This window comes from Podarcis vaucheri (assembly GCF_965113315.1).
Source record: "Podarcis vaucheri genome assembly, chromosome: 5".
NCBI lineage: Eukaryota > Metazoa > Chordata > Lepidosauria > Squamata > Lacertidae > Podarcis > Podarcis vaucheri.
Genome location: NC_138763.1, coordinates 29,265,594 through 29,291,294, shown reverse-complemented (window position 1 = coordinate 29,291,294; position 25,701 = coordinate 29,265,594). Strand labels below are relative to the sequence as shown.

The 25,701-nt window shown below is 41.1% G+C and overlaps 1 protein-coding gene across 1 annotated transcript in view; it reads left to right on the top strand.

Annotated features, from left to right (window-relative positions):
• The window catches only part of PLS1 (plastin 1), a 56,942-nt gene that overhangs the window by 2,202 nt on the left and 29,039 nt on the right, over window positions 1-25,701 (top strand). Inside the window, exon 2 of the mRNA XM_082224212.1 lies at window positions 23,750-23,853. Within this exon, the coding sequence (XP_082080338.1) occupies window positions 23,784-23,853 (70 nt within the window). The 5' untranslated portion in view covers window positions 23,750-23,783. The remainder of the gene's footprint in view (window positions 1-23,749; window positions 23,854-25,701) is intronic.

The window sequence follows — 25,701 nt, the reverse complement described above, 5'->3', positions numbered from 1 at the left end:
AGTATTTGAAAGCAGGTTTCTTAGCACATAGGCACCCAGTACAGTTCTTTCAGAATTGGTGTTATACATTCGCAGTAAGTCACTCCAGAGAGAAGCTTTGCTGCAACTTCCAAACCAAAGTCAAGAGCAATCCCGCACAGACTAAATTACAGTAGTCCAGTCTTGAGGTTACCAGTTTGTGGATCACTGTGGTAAGGTTCTACCTCTTCAGAATGGCCATGGCTGGAAAACCAGCCAGCAACAGTAAAAGGCAGTCCTTGCCCTGGAGACCACTTGAGCCTCTAATGACAACAATGGCTCTAAGAGCACATCAAGCCTATGCACCTGTTGCTTCAGACCTAGGAACTACCTGCCCACAGGGCTTCTGTCTTATGAGAATTCATTTTCAAGTTGCTGCTGTGGTCTGGATGAGCGTCAGCCTCTAAGCACTGGTCCAAGATCTTCTGAGTCTCACCTAACTCAGTACAGAAAAATAAAATTAGTTGTCATCAGCTTACAGATGACAGCTTGCTCAGAATCTCCAAATAACTGCCTGTTTGCTTAATTATTTTAAAGCATTTATATACCACTCAATATGTAAAAAATCTCTAATGTTCCCAACAGCTTCATATATATGTTAAACTAGCACTTCCTGCATTCAGCAGTATAGTATTAGTATTTGATGTAGAAGGTTAGTTTACTTCATCTATGCTAAAGGAAGGACCAATTAAAGCAATAAAGTATGAATATATATGCAAGAGAAGTAGCAGATGCATGTGTTTGCAAGAGTTCAGAAAATATCTATTCCCTTGGGTACTTGGCTGTTCTTGATAACAAGTGTGATCACTGGCAATTGCATCCATATATGGTAATTAAAGTGTCAGCCTAATAGGCTAGGTAGCTCACCTTTGATCGTATTGCTTTATGTATTATGCTGTGCTTGTGTGTTTATATATAATCTGTTCAGAACAACCTGTAATCAGTATTTCACTTAGAACTTGCAGCGATGAACTGAAAGGAGTGTGTTTAGAGGTTAGCTGGGGTGCCCATGGCCCTCCAGATGTTTCTGAACTGCAGCTTCCATGTCTGACGATTCGTCATGCTGACTGGGAATAAAGGGAGATGGAGGCCAGCATTTATCATATTACACCAATGTCTCATTCTGTTGTGAAACTTAAGCCAACGATTTAGCTAAATAGGCAAGGATAAGAGAAAAGAAATATGGAATAGAAAACAGGAAATGATTTGTGTTATCTATAGCAGTGTTTCCCAAACGTTTTTGGGCAACGGCACACCTGTTTACTGAAAAAAAATCTCGCGGCACACCACCATTAAAGCCCCGCCCCGTGACGTCAGCGTGCAGCGTCACGCCGGGAGGGACGCACAAAAGTGAAAGTTTTTTCCCTCGGCAGCTCCTCTCAGCTGCGCTCAATCCGCCTCGGAGCGCAGGAGCGATGCCTCTCTCTGGCTCTCCCTCCGCGCAGGCTGAGGGAGGGAGGGAGGGGCGCGTGTGACCCGTCTCTGCTGGGAGACCAAACCCAGCGAGGCAGAGTCGCGCGGAGGCGCCCAGGCAGCGCTGCCGGCTGCGAGGAGGAGCGCCAGGCAGCAGCAGGAGGCGCGGCCTCTCCTCGCCGCCGCCGCCCCGCCTCTCGCCGCCCGACTCGCCCGCCTCCCTCCAGGTATCTCGCGGCACACCAGCCGATGTCTCACGGCACACTCGTGTGCCGCGGAACACCGGTTGGGAAACACTGATCTATAGCTGCATGACGTCTATAACAGTCTTATTGATTATTTATATAGGATTAAGATTTCATCCTTGTATATCTGGCCTAAATTTCCCTTGTTTTACCATCCTCAGTAAGATATTGTTGATAACTTAGCAGCAAATAACTTGCCTTGGGATCTCTGCCTGAATATGCATGTAGGTTATGATCACCCAAAGACTTAGGCACATGCTGATAATGGCTTGAAATAAGTGAACCACCTTTCATTGATAAATTTGTGGAGGATAAAGCTGTCTAAACACTTTTAAAAGCTGTCTTAGTTGGTGGCCATTACTGCAACATGTGGAAGGGAATTTCATAGTTACACTATACACAGTGTAAAGAAATACTTTTGTCTGTCCTAAATCTTGCAACATTTAGCTTCATTTGATGATCCTAGTATTTTGAGAGAGGGAGAAAGCCATCAACCTTCTGTACAACATACATAATCTTTCACAGCACAATCATGCCAATAACTTTTTTGTTTTAAACTAAAATGCCTCAAAAGTTATAGCCTTTCCAAATAGGGGGTTGCTCCAGCCCCTTGATCGTTTTAGTTCCTCTTTTCCAGATGCTTTCCAGCTCTAGAATATAATTCAGTGGCTTGGATCCTAAGGTAAATTAACTAAAGGAAATTCATGGGAGGAAATTTTTTCCCATTCCTTCCTTCCCACTGCTGCCTTGTGGGCTCTAGGGTTCAGGGAGCCTGAACAACGTGGGGTAAGATCTGTGCAGAGCTGCTGGGGAAGAAGGAATCACTTGCAAACTGGGAGGACCTCTGCCCACAGAGCCTATGCCACAATGTTCAGGAGGGCCTCTCCGGATTCTCTGGAAAAACTTTTTTGGTGGAGGGGCAAGGAAACTTCCCTTATCTTATAATACTGTATATTTGTAATGTGTATTTAGTAAACTGGTCTTCTGTGTGAGCTTTGCATGTTCTGTTTTTGAGTGTCTCTCTGAGTTACGTAATTGCTCATCACTCTATTTGAGCATTAGTTCACTTTTGATCCTTATTGATCCGGTTGGACAATAGTGACTCTCCTTATTACAATATTATGCCTGTTTACTACTGCTGAAAATTGCCACATTGTTTCCTACTTGTTCTTCTTAAACTGTGAGGAATTCTGACCTTATACGTGTTTCTAAAATTAAATAGAAAGAGGAAGATTCTGTCAGTAAGACATAAGAAGGATTTATGGATGCATTAAGTCTCTGCAACATTTAAACAACTTGTGTGATGAAGGGCAACCTAGGAAACTTTAACCAGATATAGTTACTATTACTAGCCATAAGTGCAGGCCAAATAAATCTGTTCCACTGTCAATGTCAGTTTTTCAGAATTAATTTGCCTACTTAATAGCTTTGTATATTGGGCAGTAACTATAATAAAGCAATAAACTTGTTTAACAAAAAGGTGGTATATACCTGAATGCTACATTTTGCGTCACAAGCTGTTTCAGGTTTTAACTTGAGCTGTTCCAATTAATTCCAAGGGCATATTTATACAATAAACTTAAACTAGTTCCACATCCATTCCCTCTTCCCAGAAGACTCTGATACTTGTGGGAAGAGGGAATAGGGGAGGCAGTAAAGATATGTGACAGAATTTTTTCAGCACTTTATCTAACTGTAGCACAAGGCTGTTTGGAACTCTCATTGAATTCAATCAAACTTATTCCCAAGTATCTGTGACTAGAATTGCAGGCTCTTAAGGATGTCATATTTGATGGCACCATGGGTGCTTAATATTGCAAATGGGTCATTCAGATATTGCAAACAGGTAGTTGCCAATATTCTTTTTAAATATACTTAATTTTGATGCCAGTGATGTGGACACTGGGGCAGGGGGGGGGGAAGTGCACCAAACCCAGAATAAACACCACTTTGGAAACACCCTAAACTAAATATACTGTAAGTTTATAGTACAGATGCTTGAGAGGTGAACTGACAAATATGGTGGTGAGGATAGAGTGCCAGACTCTGCTGAGGGTAACCCAGCTTTGAAGCCCCATTCATTAAACTTACTGGTGACACTGAGCCGGTCACTATAGTCCCCTTCAGATGTTATCCCATGAATTCCAGGGATACATGTAGTAGGGAGAGTGCCTGCTTCTGTTGGGTTCTCAGTCCTATGGGGGAGTCTATATGCATTCACCCAAATGCAGGTGGGTCCCCCCCCCACCCAACAAATAAAGAGGTCTGTGGATGGAGCCAACAGGATGTCCATCAGGCACGACCCTGCTCCTCCCTCCACCTGTTCTTAGAACTTGTGGTAGGTCGCTTCTGAAGTGAGCTTATCTCTTGGTGCATTCATTCTTGCAGGATTGTTGAAAGAATTAAAACTGGTGGTGGTGGGAAAGAAGAATGTACACTGTCCTGAACTCCTTGGGAAAAGGGTAGGATAAAGAATATTGGTGACTCTTCAGGATCCAAGAGGTAGGCTTTAGTACAGCAGAATGATATAAGGGTCAAGCACCACTTAGTCTGGAAAATAAGAACTGCCAGAGGTCACACTAGCAGTGCAGTAGTTGGGAGTGTGGAGCTAGGACCTGGGAGGCCAGAGTTCAAATCCGTAATCAGCCATGAAGCTCACTGTAGGATCTTGGGCCAGTCACTCACTCTCAGCCTAACTTACTTCACAGGGCTGTGTGAGGATAAAATGAGGAGGAGAACTATGTACACTACCTTGAGTTTCTTGGAGGCAAGGTGGGATATAAATGTAATATATAAATCAATAAATCATAGCCTGGAGGCAAGTGTACCTGATGTGGAAGCACTGGATTCTATATGTGTACTTGGTTATAACAGATTTTGAGGACTCCCACTAATATCACAGGTTGCGTCGGTGATGCTGCTAAAATAACCTACTGCTGTGACAAATAACAGTCTGGCTTAGAATGTCCTTTGTGTGTGCTCAGAGTGCCTACACTGTCCCAGTGTGAGCCCCAGTATTGGAAATGGATTCTGGGTCTGAGTCCTATAGAGTTGCGGTTCAGATTAAAGTGTGGGTACACTGTTAAGTGGTTTTGATAAAGAATTGATAGAGAATTTTCAATACTAGTACCATCTTTTTCTTTGAGGGAGTGCAATTACAGACAAGACTGATAAGCAATTTGTGTAACAAGGCAAGTAATTTTGAGGAGTTGCATTCAACTACTTTTAAGGCTGTAGCACAAGTGTGAAAGACTTTTTCAACCGAAAAGAAGCCACAGCACACATTGGAAATTTTTCAGATGTGCTGACATCAGTACAATTATATATGAACTGCTGAGTAATTCAGTCCTTTAAAAATAAATTCAAATTTTGGCTCGCTGCCCTTCAGCTCACATTATTAGATGTGTTCAATGTGTAATTTCTACTTGAACGTGCAAACCGCTTTGAATTGCTTTTGCACACTCTTTCTTTCCCCTGTCATTAGCATCCTTTCCCTTTATCTCAAGCTTTTTTTCCCTTTTATCACTGCTTCTGGAATCCTTTAATTTTGCTGCCAAATGTGTTCTTCACCAAAATCACTCTGTTTAGAAATGTTAGCCTGTAATTTTCCTAATAGCTTTACATTTATAGACACGTTTTCTTGCTAGAAGCTTCATGCTCTATTATGAACCACAGATGTTTCCACCCTACCCGTCCCTTTTGTATCTGTTACATCTACTTCCCCACTATGATCCCTCCGTGCACTCCCTATGGCAGTTTCTTGATCACAGCCTGTCAATGCCGCTACTGTTGTTTCCCAAAGTAGGTCAAGAGAGAGAGAGAGGGAGAGTAACATGAGGTCCTGCATCCCCAAGAGAGCTGAGTGCACTATTTCTGTGGTTCTCCTTGTCTCTGCTAGCAGGGGATTGCAGAATAGAATTTGAAGACTCATCCTTTTGTGAAGAGAACAGTCTCCCATGTTACAGCAAAGTGTGCAACATTTAGAGATAAGGGAACCAAAGGAGGGAGTGCTGCATTCCCCTAAGGTATTTTATGAATGAATGATCAGAAATGTGTGGACCTTTGAACCAAGTTCCCCTTAATGTGGCAAAAGGTGTTCACGTGTCATATCTCTGTAGCTTTTTCATGTAAGTGCCAGTATAACAGCAGACCGTTAAGCCCACGATCTAAAAATTTCCAGCTGCGCTATCGATGCCCAGCACGTGAAAATACATTTGACATGTGTGATCAGCCCATTCACATGTAGTGTTACCAGATCAGTCATTATTTTATTTATTTATTTATTGCATTTATCCCAGGTTTTCATCCAAGGAGTTCAAGGTGACGTACGGTATGTCTTTCTCCCCCTCCTCATTTAATCCCTCCAACAGGGCTGTGGGGTTGGTTAGGCTGAGAGGCAGTGACTGGCCCAAGGACACCCAATGAGCCTCACAGTCAAGTTTGGATTTTATTTTTTTTATTTTTTTCATTTTTTAAATAAATTTTATTATTTTTTATCATTAATACACATATACAAGCATACAAACATACATTTCATACAATCTTTAAAAATATTCAAACATACTTACACTCAATCCCACAAATAGTTCCTTTCCCCATCACCATCCACCGACCCTTCACCCCACCTTTGTGTTGACTTCCAATCTACTCAATTACAATATCTTTCCACTTCTATTACTTTCTTTCACACACCTTTACCCTAATTTCATACTTCTTTTTCTATTACACGTTGTTTTCCATCTTATTTGATATTTCAGTATTTGAAACGGAACTTGTTTATTCTAATAGGAGTTCTGATTTTTCGATATGATTTTGCAAGTATCTTTTAAACACTTTCCAGTCCCTATCTATCTTTTCTTTCGAAATCCTTCCAATTTCTTCCATTGTTTTGGATATATTGTAATACTCCAATAATTTGGCAAGCCACTCTGTTTTTGTCGGTATTATACCACTTTTCCAGTTTTTCAAGTTTGGATTTTAAACCCAGTCTCCCAGGCCCTAGTCCAACACTCTAACCATTTGCTGCACAATGGCTCTTGTTGCAGCCCAGTCTAGCGAACGGGCAAGTGAATGTTACAAGTGTTTTTCAGAGTAATGAGTGGTACACAAAATGCTTATAGGGTAACCATCCTATAACCAAGTTGCTAAAGTCTAATTAAGGCAAGAAGGAGTTAATACCATAAAGTAAACTGTCCTGTCAGGCTTAGCTATGTCTAGTTCCCCTCATCTTGGGAGGAACTAGGTAATCAAGGCTTTGTTCTACCCCAGTCTACCTGAGCAGCTCAGTGTAAGTTGGTTGCTCCAGCTTAGCTGCATGGCTCTCACAAGCCATTCTCGTGTTGCTATACCAATAATTTAGGAACATTCACCACTTTGTAACTAAGCCAGGTTTCACTGGCTGAGCAATTTTCTGATGCATATGGATCGGATCTTCAAATAATTTTTAAGTAAACCAATCTTTAATTTACCAATGTGTGTGTGATTTTTCCTATGCAAGGGGCAATGGGAAATTTTGGAAGATCTAATAGCGTATATTTCCACACTTTACTTTGCTGCGTATTTTGCCATTTTAAATCTCTGTTGGGGTTCCTTGAACCAACAGATACAATATTGTGCACATTAAAGGGCTTTGAGGATCTCGAATAAAATGCTTCATCCAGCTCTTTTCAAATTTTAAATACTTAACTAAAATCATTCTCTGCTTTTTGAAGGTGTTATTACAGTATTTTATAATTGTTTAGAAAATGACAGAAGTGGAAAGGGTATCCTAATTTAATAATTCTTGCCATGTAGATTACATTCTCTTTCAGACAAATACATCTAGGTAGAACATCAATACTGTGGGCGGAAAGTCTTTCCATGACGGAAAATCCTGTCTTGGTTGTAGTATAGTATCTTAGTCATCTAATCTAATAATCTTTTGAACCATGTAGAGTTGTGCCAGGAATTAGCAGGGTAACAGAAGGCCATATTCCCCTGTAATAAATACCGTTGTTAATGTCTTTCAGATATTTCAATAATACAAATTCCTGAAGCTCACTGTGATAACTAATTAACTTCATTGCACTTGAGAGTCGAAGATTTGTTTCTGAAGCTGGGACCTTTTGTACATTTATGCTGATCACTACATTATTAGCTTCTGGAGTGGCCTTAAAATAGCCGATTAGCCCCCAGTTTCACTGCAGGAGTTCTGGCCTCTGAAGGCTTAGCCCTTACTGAAGTGGTAAACCTGTGTCTGGCTCACTTGCTCCCTTTCTGCAGGTGATGTTGCTGCAAATATAACCTGCAGTCACATAGAAAGTGAGCAAAGAAGTTCTAGAATTATTACTACTATTATTTATTGCATCTTGAAATATACTCGGAGTCGAGAGTGGATTTCATGCTCTTTATTCAGCTCATAGTGGTGATAAGGAATGGAAGTTCCCCCACAATATCTGCTTTATATACATTATTTACACAGTGGGCTGCACATGATTGGCTAATTCCGGGATTCTCCTGTAGGCCAATCAGGTTGTGGATTCACTTCCACCTGGAGCTGGATTGGGTGGCTCCTGTGGACCAATCATACAGCTTCATTGTTCTAGGACCAATCAGACTGCTGCATTCTGAATCCTATTGTTCTAGGACGAATCAGACTGCTGCATTTTGGATCCTATTCAGCTCAGTACATAACACATCTATATTTTTATTTCTTCGAATAAGGAGCCTCCAAGTGGTATACATGCTTCCACTGCTATTTGTATCTTCTCAGGAACCCTAAGGTCAGTTATGCTGAGATAGTGACTGGCCCCAGGTCACTGATGTGACTGAGTGGAGATTTGAGTCTCCTAGTCTTAGTTTGACACTGTAAGCCAAGGTTTAGAACCACAGGTCTGGGAGGCTGATAGTAGCACATCAGGCTGCTCTGTCTGGACCTTGGTACTTTTTCTGGGTCACCCCCTTTGCAGCCTGAGTGTTACTGGACTACAACTCCCATCATCCCCAGTCAGCATGGCCAGTGGTCAGGGAAGTTGGAAGCTGTAGTTAAACAACATCTGGAGACAACCACATTGATTCCCACACTGCACTTTGAAGCACAAGCTTACAACTTTCTTTGACTGTCACAGAAACCAAACCAGTTGATGAAAGCTCAGTGGGAGAGGGGTTTGGGAAGGTGACAGTTCGGGTGGGTGACATTTCTGAATATTCCCTGTTTTTAAAAATAATAAACTTGCAATTAGAAACCCTGCACAGCAAGGAGTGTTTCCACCTCATGGCCAGGTTTGCTTGATTTTTTTTAAAACTTAAAATGAGTTTTTTTCAAAACATGGGGGAATATTCAAAATGATATCCCATACTTGTTGTATTAAAGTCTACTGCTTTCTACAACTCACAAGTCTACTCACAAGCCATAGGGTTCACTGCCTCAGAATTCTGCCTGGTCATTTTGCTGTGCATGTAGACCAAGCCTTAGCTGAAACAAATGCCCAGAGCGAGCAGGCACCCTGATCACAGATCTTCCCTCTACTCTAAGATGTATTTTATTTCTATTTAAATTACAGTACATCTGTACATATAAATTAGCACATGCAATCTATGCTCGCTTTTTGTCATCCGTTTTTAATGATGCATCTTTCTTTCCTTTCTGTGGGAGCGTTGTTTAAGTGGCCATCCTACTTGTTTGCCTGACCAAATGCTTATTATCATATTTCTCTGGATTGTCATAGTTAGTCCTGTGGAGGGGCAGATCTCCACCGCTGAAACTGAAGGATTGTGGGGGAGGAAGCAGGTGTTGATTTAAGAGAAGTGGGACACTCCTTTTAGGGTTTTATGAGCCCACCTGTCTGTTAAAATGATCAGATGATTCCTTAAAGTATCCCTCCCCCAACCTCCTGGCTCCTTAGTAATGGTTTTACTGCTATTCTGTTCTGCTTCTCTGTGTTTTTAGTGGATCAAATTTTCATGGTTGTCTAGCCCCTTTGAAAAATTTCAGGTGAAAAAACAGCCTATATACATATAAATAAAGAAGGCTCTAACTTTTCTGATTGAAAAAACCTAATGTTGCAATTGCAGCTATTTATATCCCACCACCAGGATATAATAACCGCCTAGGGAAAGACATACAATACTATATCTCAGAACGCTGTCAAGCAAACTCCAGCAACAAATAAAGAAGTCCTTATAATGGCATTTTTTTTAGACAACCTGGCATATATTGGTGCTGCTGCTAGCTGTGCTTGCTGTAGTATTTCAGAGAAAATGTTATCTTAATGCTGCCTGTTCCATAGCATCCAGTTTTTCTATTGTAGTGTTTTCTTACTGAAGTGGAATACAATACAAAGCACATGTGTGCTAAGATCCTTTTCAATCATGCAGGCTAAGCAAACTGTGAAACTGATACTATTGATGAATTTGGGTGACTGTTTTATGTATGAATACTTGAGGCACAATGCTTAAGGGGGGAGGAGGGAAGGGGTAGGTAGCTATTGTCAAGTGATCACTTTTCCTTCCACACGCATATGTAGTGGCTAAAATGTTATATACTTAATTTTAATCAAAGTTGGATTTACTGAAAATTGATAGTGTAAGTACACATTTGTATGCTTATTTCTCTATGACGGGGTGGCTAACTCCCAAGAGACTGCGATCTACTCACAGAGTTAAAAACTGGCAGTGAGCTGGACTTCCGGTTCGGCGCCAGCGCTAATGGCTGCTCCCTCTCCGAGCTCCGGAGAGAGGACGGCTCTGCGAGTTCGGGTCTGACCCGCTACGGCAAGCGGGGGACCCCTAAAATCACAGGAACGGAGCCTGTGAACAAGGAGATTCGGTGGGCACCTGAAGCGCCCCCCTTTACCGCAGAAAGAGCCTTTTTAAAGGCTCCGGAACGACAACGGGGAGCGCGGTGCTGAGAATCGCTACCCAGCCCGCAGGGTGAAGCCGCGTCGCCATTAGTGGAGAGCGCCGATTCCTTCCTGAATAATTTGGACAAAAAAGACCCGTGAGTAAGATCGAACCTCTATTCGTGTCAAAACTACTTGAAATTAGGCTGAAAACGGGAAAGGCGAAAATTAAGGAAGTCTGCCTTCCCCCGACTGCATGACAATTAAAGCAACGAAAGTTACTAAGCTGCATCCGTATGGGATATTGTTTTTAACTGCTTGAATCCGACATTTGGACTTTGACTATCCCCTCTAGCTTGCAGGGCAGAGGGGAGGAAAAAGTGACTTTATAAGCTGCATGATCAATTTAAAGGAAAAGGAAATTCTCTGCAGCCTCCAACCTGGCACAAACTGCTTATAAGACAAAGGAACACTGAACTGACTCTAGATTCCTGTGAAAGTAACAAAGTGGAAGTTTCACTGCTTACCTGCTACAAAGTTTTGGGACTCTGTGGCTACAATATATCAGGGAAGGCTGGGACTCTATCTATTGGGAAAGTGTTCCAATATACATATAGAAGCCTCCTGATAAATTTGCTTTTTAAATACTCTTTGTCTTTGTTTGTGGACATTTTGATTTGCTCCCTCTAGAGGTTAAATTAAAAGTTGCTACACCTTGGGACAGTGGAATTTTCCTTTAGGAGAAGGCTCTCGTGGGAAACGACCTTGGGATATGAGTGGCCCAGCAGACGAGATAAGCACGAGAGCCAAGACAAGGCAACATCAACAACAGCTACAGCAACAAAAGAAAAGAGGCTCGATCTCAGGTATAACCCCTACAGTGACAACAGGACAAGAAAAAGGCACAGCAGTCTCCATGGATGCAGTGTCGCAAGCCCTTCTTAAGATAAACCAATCTCTGGAGAATCTAACAAAGCAGACGGCAGAAAACACCAAGAAATTGACAGAGAATTCACAGAAATTGACAGATTTAACAACAAGACTTGACCTGAATACAGAATCTATAAACAGGCTTACGCAAGAAAATTCTGCCACACGCCAAATTGCGGAGGAAGCTAGAACTATTGCTGGAGAGACCCAAGAAAAATTAGAACCGATTGTCAGGAAGGTCTATGACCACGACGCAACTCTGGCATTGTGGGAACTACAAAGAAAAGAAAGGAATTTGAAATTACGATCAATTCCAGAGGACGAAGGAGACAATCTTACGGACTTCTTAACGCAAGAGTTTGCTGATGCCTGGGAAAATCTAGAGGAAGACGAATTTAAAATCACAACAGCATTTAGACTGGGCAAAAGACAGAACAGAAAGGCACCGAGAGACTGTTTGATTACCTTGAGATCGAAGGAGGAAAGAGACAAAATTTTAAGACTGCATTTTGAAAAGGCCTTACAAATCGGGAACTCACCGATACAGATCTTTAAAGATATTCCTAAACATATTCTGGACTTGAGAGCTTCTTATAAGGATTTGGTCTACCTGTTGAAGAAGAACACCATTCTCTTTAGGTGGGAATTTCCACAGGGATTGTCTTTTGACTACAGGGGGAAGAAGGTGAAAATAAAGACGATACAGGATAAAGACAGGTTCCTGCAAAGAAATCAAGAAGATTTACAGAAAGGAACTGTAGACCCAATTGCTGAGCAAAAGAGTGTAATAGACATCTTGAACCTCTCGTTTGGACAGAACCTTCCACCACCAACAGAGGAGGAACAACAATTGGGAGCTGTTGGAGGAATACCAGAAAAATAACAAGATGGCCCTGCAATTCCTTAGTTGGAATTGTAATGGGATGAACATGCCTTTGAAGAGACGACAAGTATTCCATATTTTGTACAGAGAACAACTGGACTTGATTTGCTTACAGGAAACTCATATAACTAGAGCTCACAGGAGACTGCTTATGAATAAAAGATTGGGACAAGAATTTATTTCGTCGGACAAAGTGAAAAAAAGAGGAGTTGTGATTTATGTAAAAGAAAAGTGGGCCCCAAAAATGATGTTCAAAGATGAACAAGGAAGATATTTAGCGGTGGAGATACAGGTACAAGGAGAAAAATTTTTGATAATTGGGATCTATGCACCAAATGAAGGTAAAGCAGAATTCTTCAAAAAACTTCATGAAACTTTGATGGACTATTTGGAATATAATATGATAATCATGGGAGATATGAATGGTGTAGTTTCTACAAACATGGACAAGACACAAAGACTGACACTTACTAAAGAAGGGAGACTCCCGAAGACCTTCTTCGAAATGACTGAAAATATGGACTTAATAGACATCTGGAGAACAAGGAACCCTCTTGAAAGAGAGGGAACCTTTTTCTCCCAAGCAAAGATGACCTGGACCAGAATCGACCAAATATGGGTTACTAGTGGAATGGCTCCGAAGATTAAGAAGGTAGAAATCTGCCCAAAAACCTGCTCCGACCATAACGCCGTGAAGATGGAAATGAAATTTACAACAACTGGTCAGTTTAGATGGAGAATGAATGACACCCTGTTTCGAGATAGAGAGATCCACACGAAGGCCCAAAAAACTCTAAAGGACTATTTTGAAATTAATCTAAAGGGCGATGTGGAAAAAAGAGTGATCTGGGACGCAAGTAAAGCTGTGATGCGAGGATTTTTGATTCAACAAAATTCAATAAAGAAGAGAAAGCAGAATGAGAAAAAGGAAAAAATTTTGGAAAAGATAAAAGAAGGAGAGAAAAAATTAAGATTAAAACCAAAGTCCCAGGAGATTTTGAGGGAGATTAAGTTATATCAAACACAATATATGGAATTGATGAACCAAGAGATAGAGTGGAAAATAAAGCAAATGAAACAAAAGACATTTGAGTCGGCAGACAAATGTGGTAAACTTCTGGCATGGCAACTAAAGAAAAGACAGAAATTAAATACAGTTACAAGTTTAGAAGTGGATGGAAAGATTAAATCCAAACCCAACGAGATAAGAAATTGTTTTGTGAGTTATTTTAAAAAACTTTATTCTCAAGGATTACAAAATGAAGAGGACATAGATAAATTCCTTAATAAATTTGGATTACAGAAAATCTCTCATCAAAGCAAGATGGATCTAAACCAGAGAATTACAGAACAAGAGATAGAGGGTGCCATTCAGGACATGCAATTGGGCAAATCTCCAGGGCCAGACGGACTGACTTCCAGATATTACAAATCTTTAAAGGAATGGCTGATACAACCGTTAAAGGACGTCTGCAACGAGATCTTAGAGGGGAAAAGGGCACCCGAATCGTGGAAAGAAGCATATATTTCACTCATACCAAAGACAGAGACTGAAAAGACTCAACTGAAGAACTACCGCCCAATTTCGTTACTCAATGTGGATTACAAAATTTTTGCAGACATTTTAGCAAAAAGATTTAAAAGAGTACTGATGGAGAAGATTCACAGAGACCAAGCAGGCTTTCTCCCAAAGAGACACCTCTCAGACAATGTTAGGAATATAATAGACATTTTGGAAAAGTTAGAGGTGAACATAAATACTAAAGCAGTCTTGATATTTGTGGATGCGGAGAAAGCCTTTGACAATATTTCGTGGAGTTTTATGAAAAAGAATCTTCATGGGATGGGGGTAGGACAAGGATTTGAGAATGGTATGGGTGCAATATATTCCGAACAAAAAGCTAAGTTGATTGTAAACAATGTAATAACTGAGGAACTTAAGATAGAAAAAGGAACACGACAGGGGTGCCCAATTTCTCCATTGCTTTTTATTTCGGTCCTGGAGGTGTTGCTGAACATGATTAGAGAGGACCAGCAAGTTAAAGGTGTAAAGGTCGGAGCCAAACATTATAAGTTAAGAGCGTTTGCAGATGACCTTGTATTAACCTTGCAAGAGCCAAACACTAGTACAAAAAGAGTGTTGGAAATAATCCAACAATTTGGACAGGTAGCTGGATTTAAATTGAATAAACAAAAAACTAAAGTCTTAGGGAAAAACCTAACAGATATGGAGAAGAATAAGTTTCAAGAAGAGACAGGTTTGATGGTGGTTAAGAAGGTGAAATATCTAGGGGTTAATTTAACATCTAAAAACTTGAATTTGTATAAGGACAACTATGAAAAATGTTGGTCAGAAATTAAAAAAGATCTAGAAATATGGTCAAATTTGAGATTGTCAATGTTAGGCCGAATTGCAGTGATTAAGATGAATGTATTGCCTAGAATGTTATTCTTATTTCAAACTTTGCAGATTATTGACAAGATGGACTGTTTCAAGAGGTGGCAGAAAGACATTGCGAAATTTGTCTGGCAGGGCAAAAAGCCCAGAATAAAATATAAAATACTAACAGATGCAAAAGAAAGAGGGGGATTTGCCCTGCCGGACTTAAAATTGTACTATGAAGCAGCAGCATTCTGCTGGCTGAAAGAGTGGATGCTCCTCGAGAATACAGATACCTTGGACTTAGAAGGTTTCAATAATGCATTTGGTTGGCATGCATATCTATGGTATGACAAAATCAAAGTGCATAGTGCCTTTAAAAATCATATTGTTAGGAAAGCGTTGTTTAATGTTTGGATGAGATATAAAGATCTGTTGGAAAACAAAACCCCTAGATGGCTGTCACCTTTAGAGGCTAAGGCCCACAAGAAAGTCAATATGGAGGTCGGATGGCCAAAGTATTGTGAGATTTTAGAACAGGATGGAGAGAAATTGAAATTAAAGAGCCATGAAAAACTAAAACCCAAAGTACAAGATTGGCTCCACTATTATCAAATAATGGAGGTTTTTAAACAAGACAGGAAAATTGGCTTCCAGGTGGAAAAATCAAAACTTGAGACAGAATTGTTAGAACCCAATACTAAGAATTTGTCAAGAATGTATAACCTGCTGTTGAAATGGAATACACAAGATGAAACAGTTAAATCAGCTATGATTAAGTGGGCACAGGACATTGGTCATAATATTATGTCTGCTGACTGGGAAAGGTTGTGGAACACCGGTATTAAATTTACGGCATGTAATGCCTTAAAGGAAAACGTGATGAAAATGATTTATAGGTGGTACATGACCCCAGTTAAGCTAGCAAAAATTTACCATTTGCCTGATAACAAATGTTGGAAATGTAAGGAAACTGAAGGTACTTTTTATCATCTTTGGTGGACATGCCCGAAGATTAAGGCTTTCTGGGAAATGATATATAATGAAATGAAAAAGGTATTTAAATATACCTTCCTTAAGAAACCAGAGGCCTTTCTCTTGGGCATTGTCGGCCAATTGGTGCCAAAAAAGGATAGAACTTTTTTCATGTATGCAACAACAGCAGCAAGAATACTGATCGCAAAGTATTGGAAGACACAAGACTTACCCACCTTGGAAGAATGGCAGATGAAAGTGATTGACTATATGACATTGGCGGAAATGACGAACAGAATTCGTGACCAGGGAAAGGAGACTGCGGAAGAAGACTGGAAGAAATTCAAGATTTATCTTAAGGACTATTATAAACTTGATGAATCTTAGAATGTCGAGATTTTACAGAGAGAAAGGGTTGCAGTAATATAAGATTAGATTAAGAAAGGACTATGATGAATTAGGACGGGGAAAAACATTTACAAGTTGCTATAAAAATTTGGACATGAGGATGCAGAAAGGGGAGGTATGGGGAAGTCCGAGGAAAGAAGTTTATGAAAGGACATTATGAAATTATATTTGTTTGTTTGTCTTTTTCTTTTTATGTTTGTTTGTTATAAAAACTTTTGTAAAACCAATAAAAATTTTATAAAAAAAAAAAAAAACTGGCAGTGAGCTACCCCTTTTGGGGGATGCAGGGCAAAAATGTTGAACTTTTTTTAGGGGACCCAAACTTGTTGAGCTTCGTTGGGGGGGGAGCCAGTGATCTACCGCAGACGTCCAGTGATCTACCAGTAGATCACAATCTACCTGTTGGACATGCCTGCTCTATGACTTGCACCTCGAGTGAGATAACCTGTGTGTAGAAAAAGACCATCCAAGAACAAACACCACAGAGGTTTATTATTGCCTCAAGCACAATGCTCTTTTGAGGAGGCAACATACATGCTCAAGTCTTGACTTACTAGGGGTTTATATGGATCTGTGAATTAGCTGAGTTCCTCTCGATTGTCTAGCAATATCCGGAAGACCAAATGCTGACATTTGTACTGAGCCATACAAACAAACACTGCACCAGTAAATATTAGTGGCAGTGGAAATGTGGACTGTGTCGTGATGTTTCCCCCTGAATTCACAATATGCCCCTGAATACCTGTTGCTGGTGAACAGAAGTGGGAGAGTGCTGTTGGACCAAGTTGTGCTTCTGGGCTTCCCATAGGCATTTGGTTGGCCACTGTGAGAACAGGATGTTGGAGTAGATGGGCCTTTGGCCTGATCCAGAGGGGCTGCTATTATGTCCTTATATTCCTTCAAATCTGGATCTGAGATGTTCTCCTGTAACTGTAATCCTGAATCCATTTGCCATAGAACAGTGTCTCCTTATAGTAAAGAAACCCAGTTCAGAACTGTACTGTAAACCAGGAAGTTTTTATTTGGTTTCAATTTTATGAAAGCTAATAAAACTGAAATATTTCCAAAAGTAGCCAAATTAAAGTGTTTGTATGAAATCGGATATATTGGCCATTTGGACAGTGTATCTCAGACAGGATTTGAGGGTTTTCTTCATGTGCAGAAACTGGTATGCCTCTGATCCTGGACGTAGCCTAAAGCCACCACAGCTAGTAGGCATTAATGGTCTTCATTAGGGATGGAGGAGAAATCTGACTGAGTTCGCACTTAAAGGTCAACTTGCTGAATTCACACTTTGCGAAACAAAGCAGGAACCAAACTGCAGATGAGTTCACACTTCTCCAAATTTTGCAGTGTAGTTCTCTGTGTACAAATATGCATATACTAGGGTATGCATATACTAGGGTAGCGTGTGCATATAAATGCATATATTGGTGAAAATAACATACAGAAATGCATTATTTTTGGGGGAATTGTTTTGCAAAATAGGTGTCTTTTTGGGGAAATGGACTAAAGTGCTGATGAATTTTCACAAGGATTATTTTTTAAAAAAAAATAATAGTACAGATGGATATGGAAATGTGGAGAACTGAACTGAAGGCTGGGAGAGTGAGAAAATGAGATAAAATGAAACTGACACATTCACCCATCCATAGCCTTCGTAACTACTGTTGGTTTGCTGGGTCTGTTCATGTAGGAAGCAGGGCTTTGTAAGAACGAAAAGGAAGGGGGAAGGTTCACCTCCCTTGCCGTCTTGTCCTGTTGCTAAACTCACACAGGTGCTTAACTTTTATACTTCTAGCTAGCTTCCCCCAACTCCTGCAGTCAGGCAAGTTATCCTTTATATCCAAGGGCACTGACTTCTATTTTTAGTTGTGAAAGTAACCTACATCTCATGAAATAGGCATTGCTGACTTTCTTAAAACATAGTATGAAGGAAACACATACACACACACACACACACACACACACACACACATATCCCCAACACAGTGAGATTTGGCAGCAATAGTGCAAATCTGTGTTTGAGAATTATATTTTAGATCTCACTAATGAGAGACTAAATAGCATAGTCAGTGGCTCTGTATCTTGATCTGCTGTGCTAATCTTTAGCATTAGCGTGTATGGCCTAGTCCTGCTTTGGCAAGGACTTGAACTGATTATACTTGCAGCTTCACCGACCTGTGGAGCCAGTATTTCCAGGAGCTCAAAATCGACAAACTGGACATAATTTTATATACAGTGGTACTTTGGGTTAAGTACTTAATTCGTTCTGGAGGTCCGTTCTTAACCTGAAACTGTTCTTAACCTGAAGCACCACTTTAGCTAATGGGGCCTCCCTCTGCTGCTGCGCTGTCGGAGCACGATTTCTGTTCTCATCCTGAAGCAAAGTTCTTAACCTGAAGCACTATTTCTGTGTTAGCAGAGTCTGTAACCTGAAGCGTATGTAACCTGAGGTACCACTGTAGAATGTGGCTTTCAAATATGGAACTTTCTCAGAATGTAGCACCAGTGAGAGAAGTGTAGTCACATTGTCACAGATATGGAATAATCTAAAACTATGCTTTCTACCTGTTTGAAATATGTTCCTATGAGAAAGCTGTCCTAAATTTTGGCTTCTCGTGCCCATTAAAATGTGAGCTAGAAAATCTGGTTGCTAAGCCAGCTTTGCCAATTATAATTGCGTGTTTGAACTGTCTCTAGTTTGTAAGTTTTCTCTCTCTCTCCCCCCCCCCTTTAACAGCAGCTTTTTTCTCTCAGAAGTCTTTGTAGGCCACCCAAGATTTTCAGTTTGTTTTTTAAACAGTGAATATTCTTCAAAATTTGTTTTAAGGATTGAGGGTAATAAATAAGGGTTTTCCAATTCTTCTTCTTTTGTTTCCTGCTTGGCAGGGGGTTGGACTCGATGGCCCTTGTGGTCTCTTCCAACTCTATGATTCTATGATTCTAAGATTCTATGATTCTAAGACTCAGATCTAAGGTTGCTGACCTCTCTGGTGTAATTCAAGAGAGGCTGATTGTGAAAGTTAAGAACTAGTTTGTGATAACCCATTAAAATGCTGAATGGGCCTGCTCTGGACTGAGTGTTTTATGACTGTGGAAATGGACCTGGGAGTTTAAAGCCAGTGAGTGGTATTCAACCAAGTTTTACTTACAGGAAGCACAATTGTAATGGAACTTTCTCACAAGCATGCTTAAAATGTAGCCACTACAAATGATGAGTGTCAAGAGGATACAAATCACATTATTTTGCTTGTCTTGAGTTTTATTTATACGAATCATCGTCTTGTGACAATAACAGTGTAGTATAGATCTTTAAAACATAAGAGATGAATGGGTCTTGTCTTCATAAATATGCAAAGTGTTATCAAAGTACATTCTGAAGAATCAAAGTATCGGATGAGATGGCACATTTCCTGGTCGTTGTTCTGTGAACAGCAGCAACAAATGAACCAGTTTTCACTCTATATTCTCTGAATTCAGGGGAGCATTGCCCATAGCACTAGATGCTGGAAAGATATTGTTTTCAGCCCACCTGGCTTTTCAGAGATGAATAAATCCCCTTGCACTAACACTAATCCTCATATTAGCACAAACAAGTTTGTTGAATTCCACCCATGGTGTTGACAAGACATTCCACAGGCGGCTCTACTGAGTTTAGTTTCCTTTGAAGGAAAGAATATCAGCATCTTTGTAATACTGTAATTCTTTACAAATGTACAAGCAGAGCATAAGCTGAGGTACACAGAGAGTCCAGCAAGACAACAGATTTGCTCACTTGCATCAGATCCCCAGAAGGATGCCCAGCACTGCAAAATACTCCACTTCCCACCAACTTGCAGTTTTTTCTGTCCCTCTGCATTCACCTTCTCTCTCTCTGCCTGTCCCAACTGCAGTACTGCTGCTTTTCACAAGCAAACTGCAGAACACTTACTGCAAACCCTACTTCTGGAGCCAGGTTTATTGTCTGTTCAGGAAGCACCCACAATCTCCAGAATGTTTGTTCAGAAGGTCCAATAAATTCAATAAGATTTACTTCCAAGTCGAAATGCATAGGATTGCAACTTGTATCCCCCCCCCCATTTCTGTCTTTTTAAAAATCATACTCCAAGATCCCACCTTGAATCATTTTAGTGTAAGTAGCAAAATAGTGACAGAATAACGGGACAGAAAATTCACAACTCCCCCAAGATGGGATTTCTAGAAAACGTACTTTTAATCCTAATAAGGTCAGAGCATAGTATTATATGATCATTGCTTAAAAATTGTTACAAATAGCTCAAATATTATTTAGACAAAAAATTATATTTGCTGTTTGGATTGTTGCCTGTATAATGCTTACTAACATTTGCACACAATCCCCAAAATAATACTCAGGGGAAAAAGAACGCAAGCTGCTCAACCGAACAACCCCATATACCTCCTCAATTATTATTATTATTTTTAAATGGGAGGGGCAGGTGGGCCTTGGGTACCAAGCGGGGTGTCAGAGGGTGCCTTGCAGCCCATGGGCACCATGTTGGGCATCCCAGGCCTAGACAAACAGAAAAGTTTTAGTCTACCAGCTAAAGTTCCTCAAGCTGGGAGCCCAAGGAACAGTTTTGAGGAGAACAGTCCAGAATTAGGGGTGCCACCACAAAAAAGCCCTTTCTCCATTCGTTGCCTGGCTAAAGTTCACTGTTGGGTCACCTGGAAATGGTCTCTAATCACGACTTTAACAATTAAATTACCCTGGTGGTTGTTTTGTTTTGTTTTTCTGTAGATAAAGCTACTGAGATCATCATGGACTCCATTCACCGTTTGTGTTCAGTTTGGTGCCTGCAGTAGACAATGAGCCATGTGCATATTAACATTACTATTTTTGTTTTATTTTGTTTGCATAAAGGGAAGGAAAAGGATAATATTGTTGGGAGGCAACTATTGGTTCATATTATGCAGCTTGCCTGTACTTTCTCCTCCACCCCATTGTGTACATAAAGCATCACTGCCAGTGGTCTGTCCAGTTTTCTCTTGCAATAAAAGCTCCCAAAGCATCCTAGAGCTAATCTTTCTGTCCCGTAGCTTTTGGCAGTTAAGGGCCAGGCTAGATGTGATATTAATTGCATAAATTACCATGCTTTACAAAATGTAAGTGGCTGATAAAGTAGGATTGGGGCAGTTATATGTGATCCTGCTTTCAATGGTGCCTGTGAAAGTTTTGGGGCAGTCATGCTGCCTTGTTTTACATCAGCAAATGTCCTTTAACTTCCTGCTGTAACTTTTCATGCCACAAAAGTTCCAGGTCCCCGCCCCCCACTCCTGCCTTTGTTGTACAATAGTGCAAGAGTGCCCCTCTTGGTCGCAATAATTCAAAAACATTGAGTAAGCATTGCAGAGTAAATAATAAAGTGGAGTTATATGTGAGAGAATCTGGAATAAATCTGCTATTTATGCACCATTATTTATCAAGGACATGTTGCAGTAGTCACTGACCTTGATTTTACACCAGGGTGCCCAAACTTTTTTCAAAGAGGGCCAGATTTGATGAAGTGAACATTGTTGTTGTTGAGCTTTTTTTTTTACAACTGTACCCCAAAGTTGCTGAGCTTTTCTTAGGATTGAAGTTGTTGAGCTTTTTGGGGGATTTTACCCCAGGAAATAAACTGCCACAGGGGCCGGATTAAACCGACCGGCAGGCTGGATTAGGCCCCCAAAATGGATTTTGGACGTGCCTGTTTTACACCATCTGCTGTATTCATTCATCTACCTGGTGAAAGCCTTTCTTGCACTATTTTAAGAGACACAAAAGTGTCATATTAAAGGACATGTTGGAAAATACAGATTGCTTTCTTGTCGTCGGTTTGTAATGAGCTTCACCAGCACGTGAAATAGCAGGCTGTGTGCTACTTTGCAGTTTAACATACACATCTTTATCTTGCTCATCGTTCATGATGGAAATTATGCCTGGTACGGTGAAAGTCGATGGAGACAAACTTTTGTCCCTTCCCTATACACCGTGTGTAATTAAACTGGCATTCACTCCTGCAAGAGGCAGCAATGGCCACCAACCTGGATGGCTTTAAGAGAGAATAAGGAGGATCAGGCTCTCATTGGCTGCTAAGCATGATGGATTGTGGTTGACCTCTGAGAGAACAGGACGATGGCCTGATCCAGTAGGCCCTTCTCATGTTCTTTTTGAGGTCACACTGGCACACTTGAGTGTGGGTTACCCCACTTTATTCTCATAAGGTAAAGGACCCCTAGACAGTTAAGTTCAGTCAAAGGCGATTATGGGGTGTGGCGCTCATCTCACTTTCAGGCCAAGGGAGCCGGCATTTGTCCACAGACAGCTTTCCGGTCATGTGGCAAGCATGACTAAACTGCTTCTGGTGCAATGGAGCACTGTGATGGAAGCCACAGCACATGGAAATTCCATTTACCTTCCCTCCACAGCGGTACCTATTTATCTACTTGCACTGGTGTGCTTTCGAACTGCTAGGTTGGCAGGAGCTGGGACAGAGCAATGGGAGCTCACTCCATTGCAAGGATTCGAACCACCGACCTTCTGATCAGCAAGCCCAAGAGGCTCAGTGGTTTAGACCACAGCGCCACCCATTCTCATAGTAACCCTGGGATAGGCTTAGTTGAGTCAGTGACTAGCCTAAGTAAGACTGTGAACATTATGGCCATTCATGGGTGTGAGTTCAGGCTTCCAAACCAAAGTCCAACGTGCTAATCGCTGTATGGCCCTTTGCCAATTTACTAGTCTGTAACTCAGCTGCAATTTAGTGCTGCTCTTAGGAGTGGTGTAATATATCTTGGATCAGCACAGTTGCTGCATTTTTCAGGAAGCTGCCTTATGTTGAGTCAGACCACTGCTCTGTCTAGCATATTATTGTCTACACTAACTGGCAAAGGGTCTATTGGGGTTCAGGTAGGGAACATTCCTGGTCCTACCTGGACATGCTGAAGACTGAATCTGGGGCCTTCTGCTTGCTGTATCACCTTCCCTGTTTTTTTGGACTGTCTGTGGACATGGCTATAGGGGCTGTCATGATGAGCTCCTGCACTGCTAAATTGCCACTACACCACTGCTTCTGTCATCATTCAGGAGACATTCATTGGGCCAGCTGTTGTTACTGATAAAGTTGTATCTGCATGGTGAGAACTATGGGAATAAAGCAGGTAGTAGCCCTGGTTTGGTTGTGGTGTCTAGGTACTCAAAATAGCATAGGTTGGAAATACTAATTGACATAATATTGGGTGGTGTTGTGGGCTAAACCACAGAGCCTAGGACTTGCTGATCAGAAGGTTGGCGGTTCGAATCCCTGTGACGGGGTGAGCTCCCGTTGTTCGGTCCCTGCTCCTGCCAACCTAGCAGTTCGAAAGCACGTCAAAGTGCAAGTAGATTAATAGGTACCGCTTCGGCGGGAAGGTAAACGGCGTTTCTGTGCACTGCTCTGGTTTGCCAGAAGTGGCTTAGTCATGCTGGCCACATGACCCGGAAGCTGTATGCTGGCTCGCTCGGCCAATAAAGCGAGATGAGCATCGCAACCCCAGAGTCGGTCATGACTGGACCTAATGGTCAGGGGTCCCTTTACTTTTACCTTTACCTTTTACTGCACATTTCCATTGCTCAGTTGCTTGTGTCTTTCTATCTAGAGTATGCTTTGTTACATGCATTGTTGATTATCCTTAGGAATAAAGAACTGAAAACAACTGGAAATCAAGAGATGGAGAATAACATAACAACCATTTCTCGTGAGGAACTGGAGGAACTAAAAGAAGCATTCAGTAAAATAGGTATGTGTGCAGAGCTTTTGCAGGCCCTTTGAGCTGTCCTGTTCTGGGATGGCCAAACAGATTGCCATTTAAAGAGGCATGCCATGTTTCATAGGCTGTCTCTGTCCCTTTAGTTTAAAGACATTTGTGATTAGTTATGAGTGATTCCTGTATTTGTGGGCAGCTTCCACAACAGGCCACTCATTGTGGTGACTCTGCAGTTATGGAACTCATTCCCAAATGAGATTAAGTTGTTGCCCATGTTGGCTGCATGTAGGTACAAGGTGTAAACCATGTTTACCTGGGCCTTTGGAGTGTAATCTGCATTTTTGCTGCCGCTACCACTTTGTATAACGTTGTTATCATGATGTTAGTTTTACTTTTTATTGTTGTGCCATGTATGTCATACTCCGTATTACAATCTGTTCTGTGATTTCATTGGGAGAAAGGGAAGGATATACAGTGGTACCCCGCAAGACGAACGCCTCGCGAGATGAAAAACTCGCAAAATGAAAGGTTTTTTCGTTTTCGAGTTGCTTCGCTCTGAAGCGGGGCGGGGGGGCGGGAACACCTTCTGAAGGCTGGCGGGGGGCAAAAGTCTTTGTCCCCCCTGCCTGCCTTTCCAGGGCCTTTTAAATCGCCCCGGACAGCGGAGAAGTCCTCCGCTGTCCCGGGGCGATTTTAAAATGCTGCCCGTCAGCATTTTAAGATTGCCCGGACAGCGGAGAAGTCCTCCACTTTCCCGGGGTTTTTTAAAATGCTGGGGGTGGGAAGAAAAGCCCTTGTCCCCCCCCCCAGCCTTCAGAAGAGGTCCGGGGACAGACTGTCCCCAGACCTGGTCTGAAGGCGGTTTCCCTAGGAACGCATTAATTGATTTTCAATGCATTCCTATGGGAAACCGTGCATCGCAAGACGAAAAACTCGCAAGACGAAGAGACTTGCGGAACGAATTAATTTCGTCTTGCGAGGCACCACTGTAAGTATGAGGAAATTTAAGCATTTGAATGTGCTAGCTATGCATGAAATATCCTCTCTCTTTCTTAAAAAAATAAAGGGAAACTGATTTTGAATCATAACATTGCTATATTTTTATGAGGAATTAAAAAAACAAACATTACTACAACATTTATTTGAAATATCCCAATTTGATTTGGTTCTCATTCTCCAATGGAAGGACAGCTTCCTTCAGTGGAAGGGAACCTTCAGATCCAACCATATTCACTGCTTTTTCTTGAGAATAATAATCTTGATTATATCCAGCTTCACATCAAAGACCACAGTTCCCATCAATATTTATAATAGAATGTAAACTAATATTTTGAAGCAATTGAAGGTCTATGGATTAATCTTTTAGGATTCCCTTCCTTCCTCATACTGCTCTTCATTTTTAGTTCAAGAGAACTGTACTTTGTGATACTTGCTTATTTTGTAGAGGCTACTGTTAATAAATAACTCTACAGCTAAAGGTTATGATAATTTTGTCACTTGAAAAAAAGAAAAATCAATAGCATGCTTAACTGAGGCTATAAATTGTTGCTCTTCTCCTTCGTACACCTTTAGGGCTCAGCTTTCTGAAATGGTTCCAGAAAGCTTCTGGCTTCTTTAGGTTCTCTTTATCCACAAGGCTTGCAGACAACAAACAAGCATACTGTGTTCTTTTTTTAAATAGCCTCTGAAAAATTATACTTCAGTGAAAATTGAGATTTTAGTATTGGAATAAGGCAACATAAGGTACCCAGAAAGAGTATAACATTCATTGCTTTACAAAAACAGTCAGCTGTCCATTGTCAATATAGGAAGGTATAAGTATCTCAAGAGACAGCTAGGCAATCTTCTGGCAGGAGTGAGGAAGCTGACAGCAACTTTGGA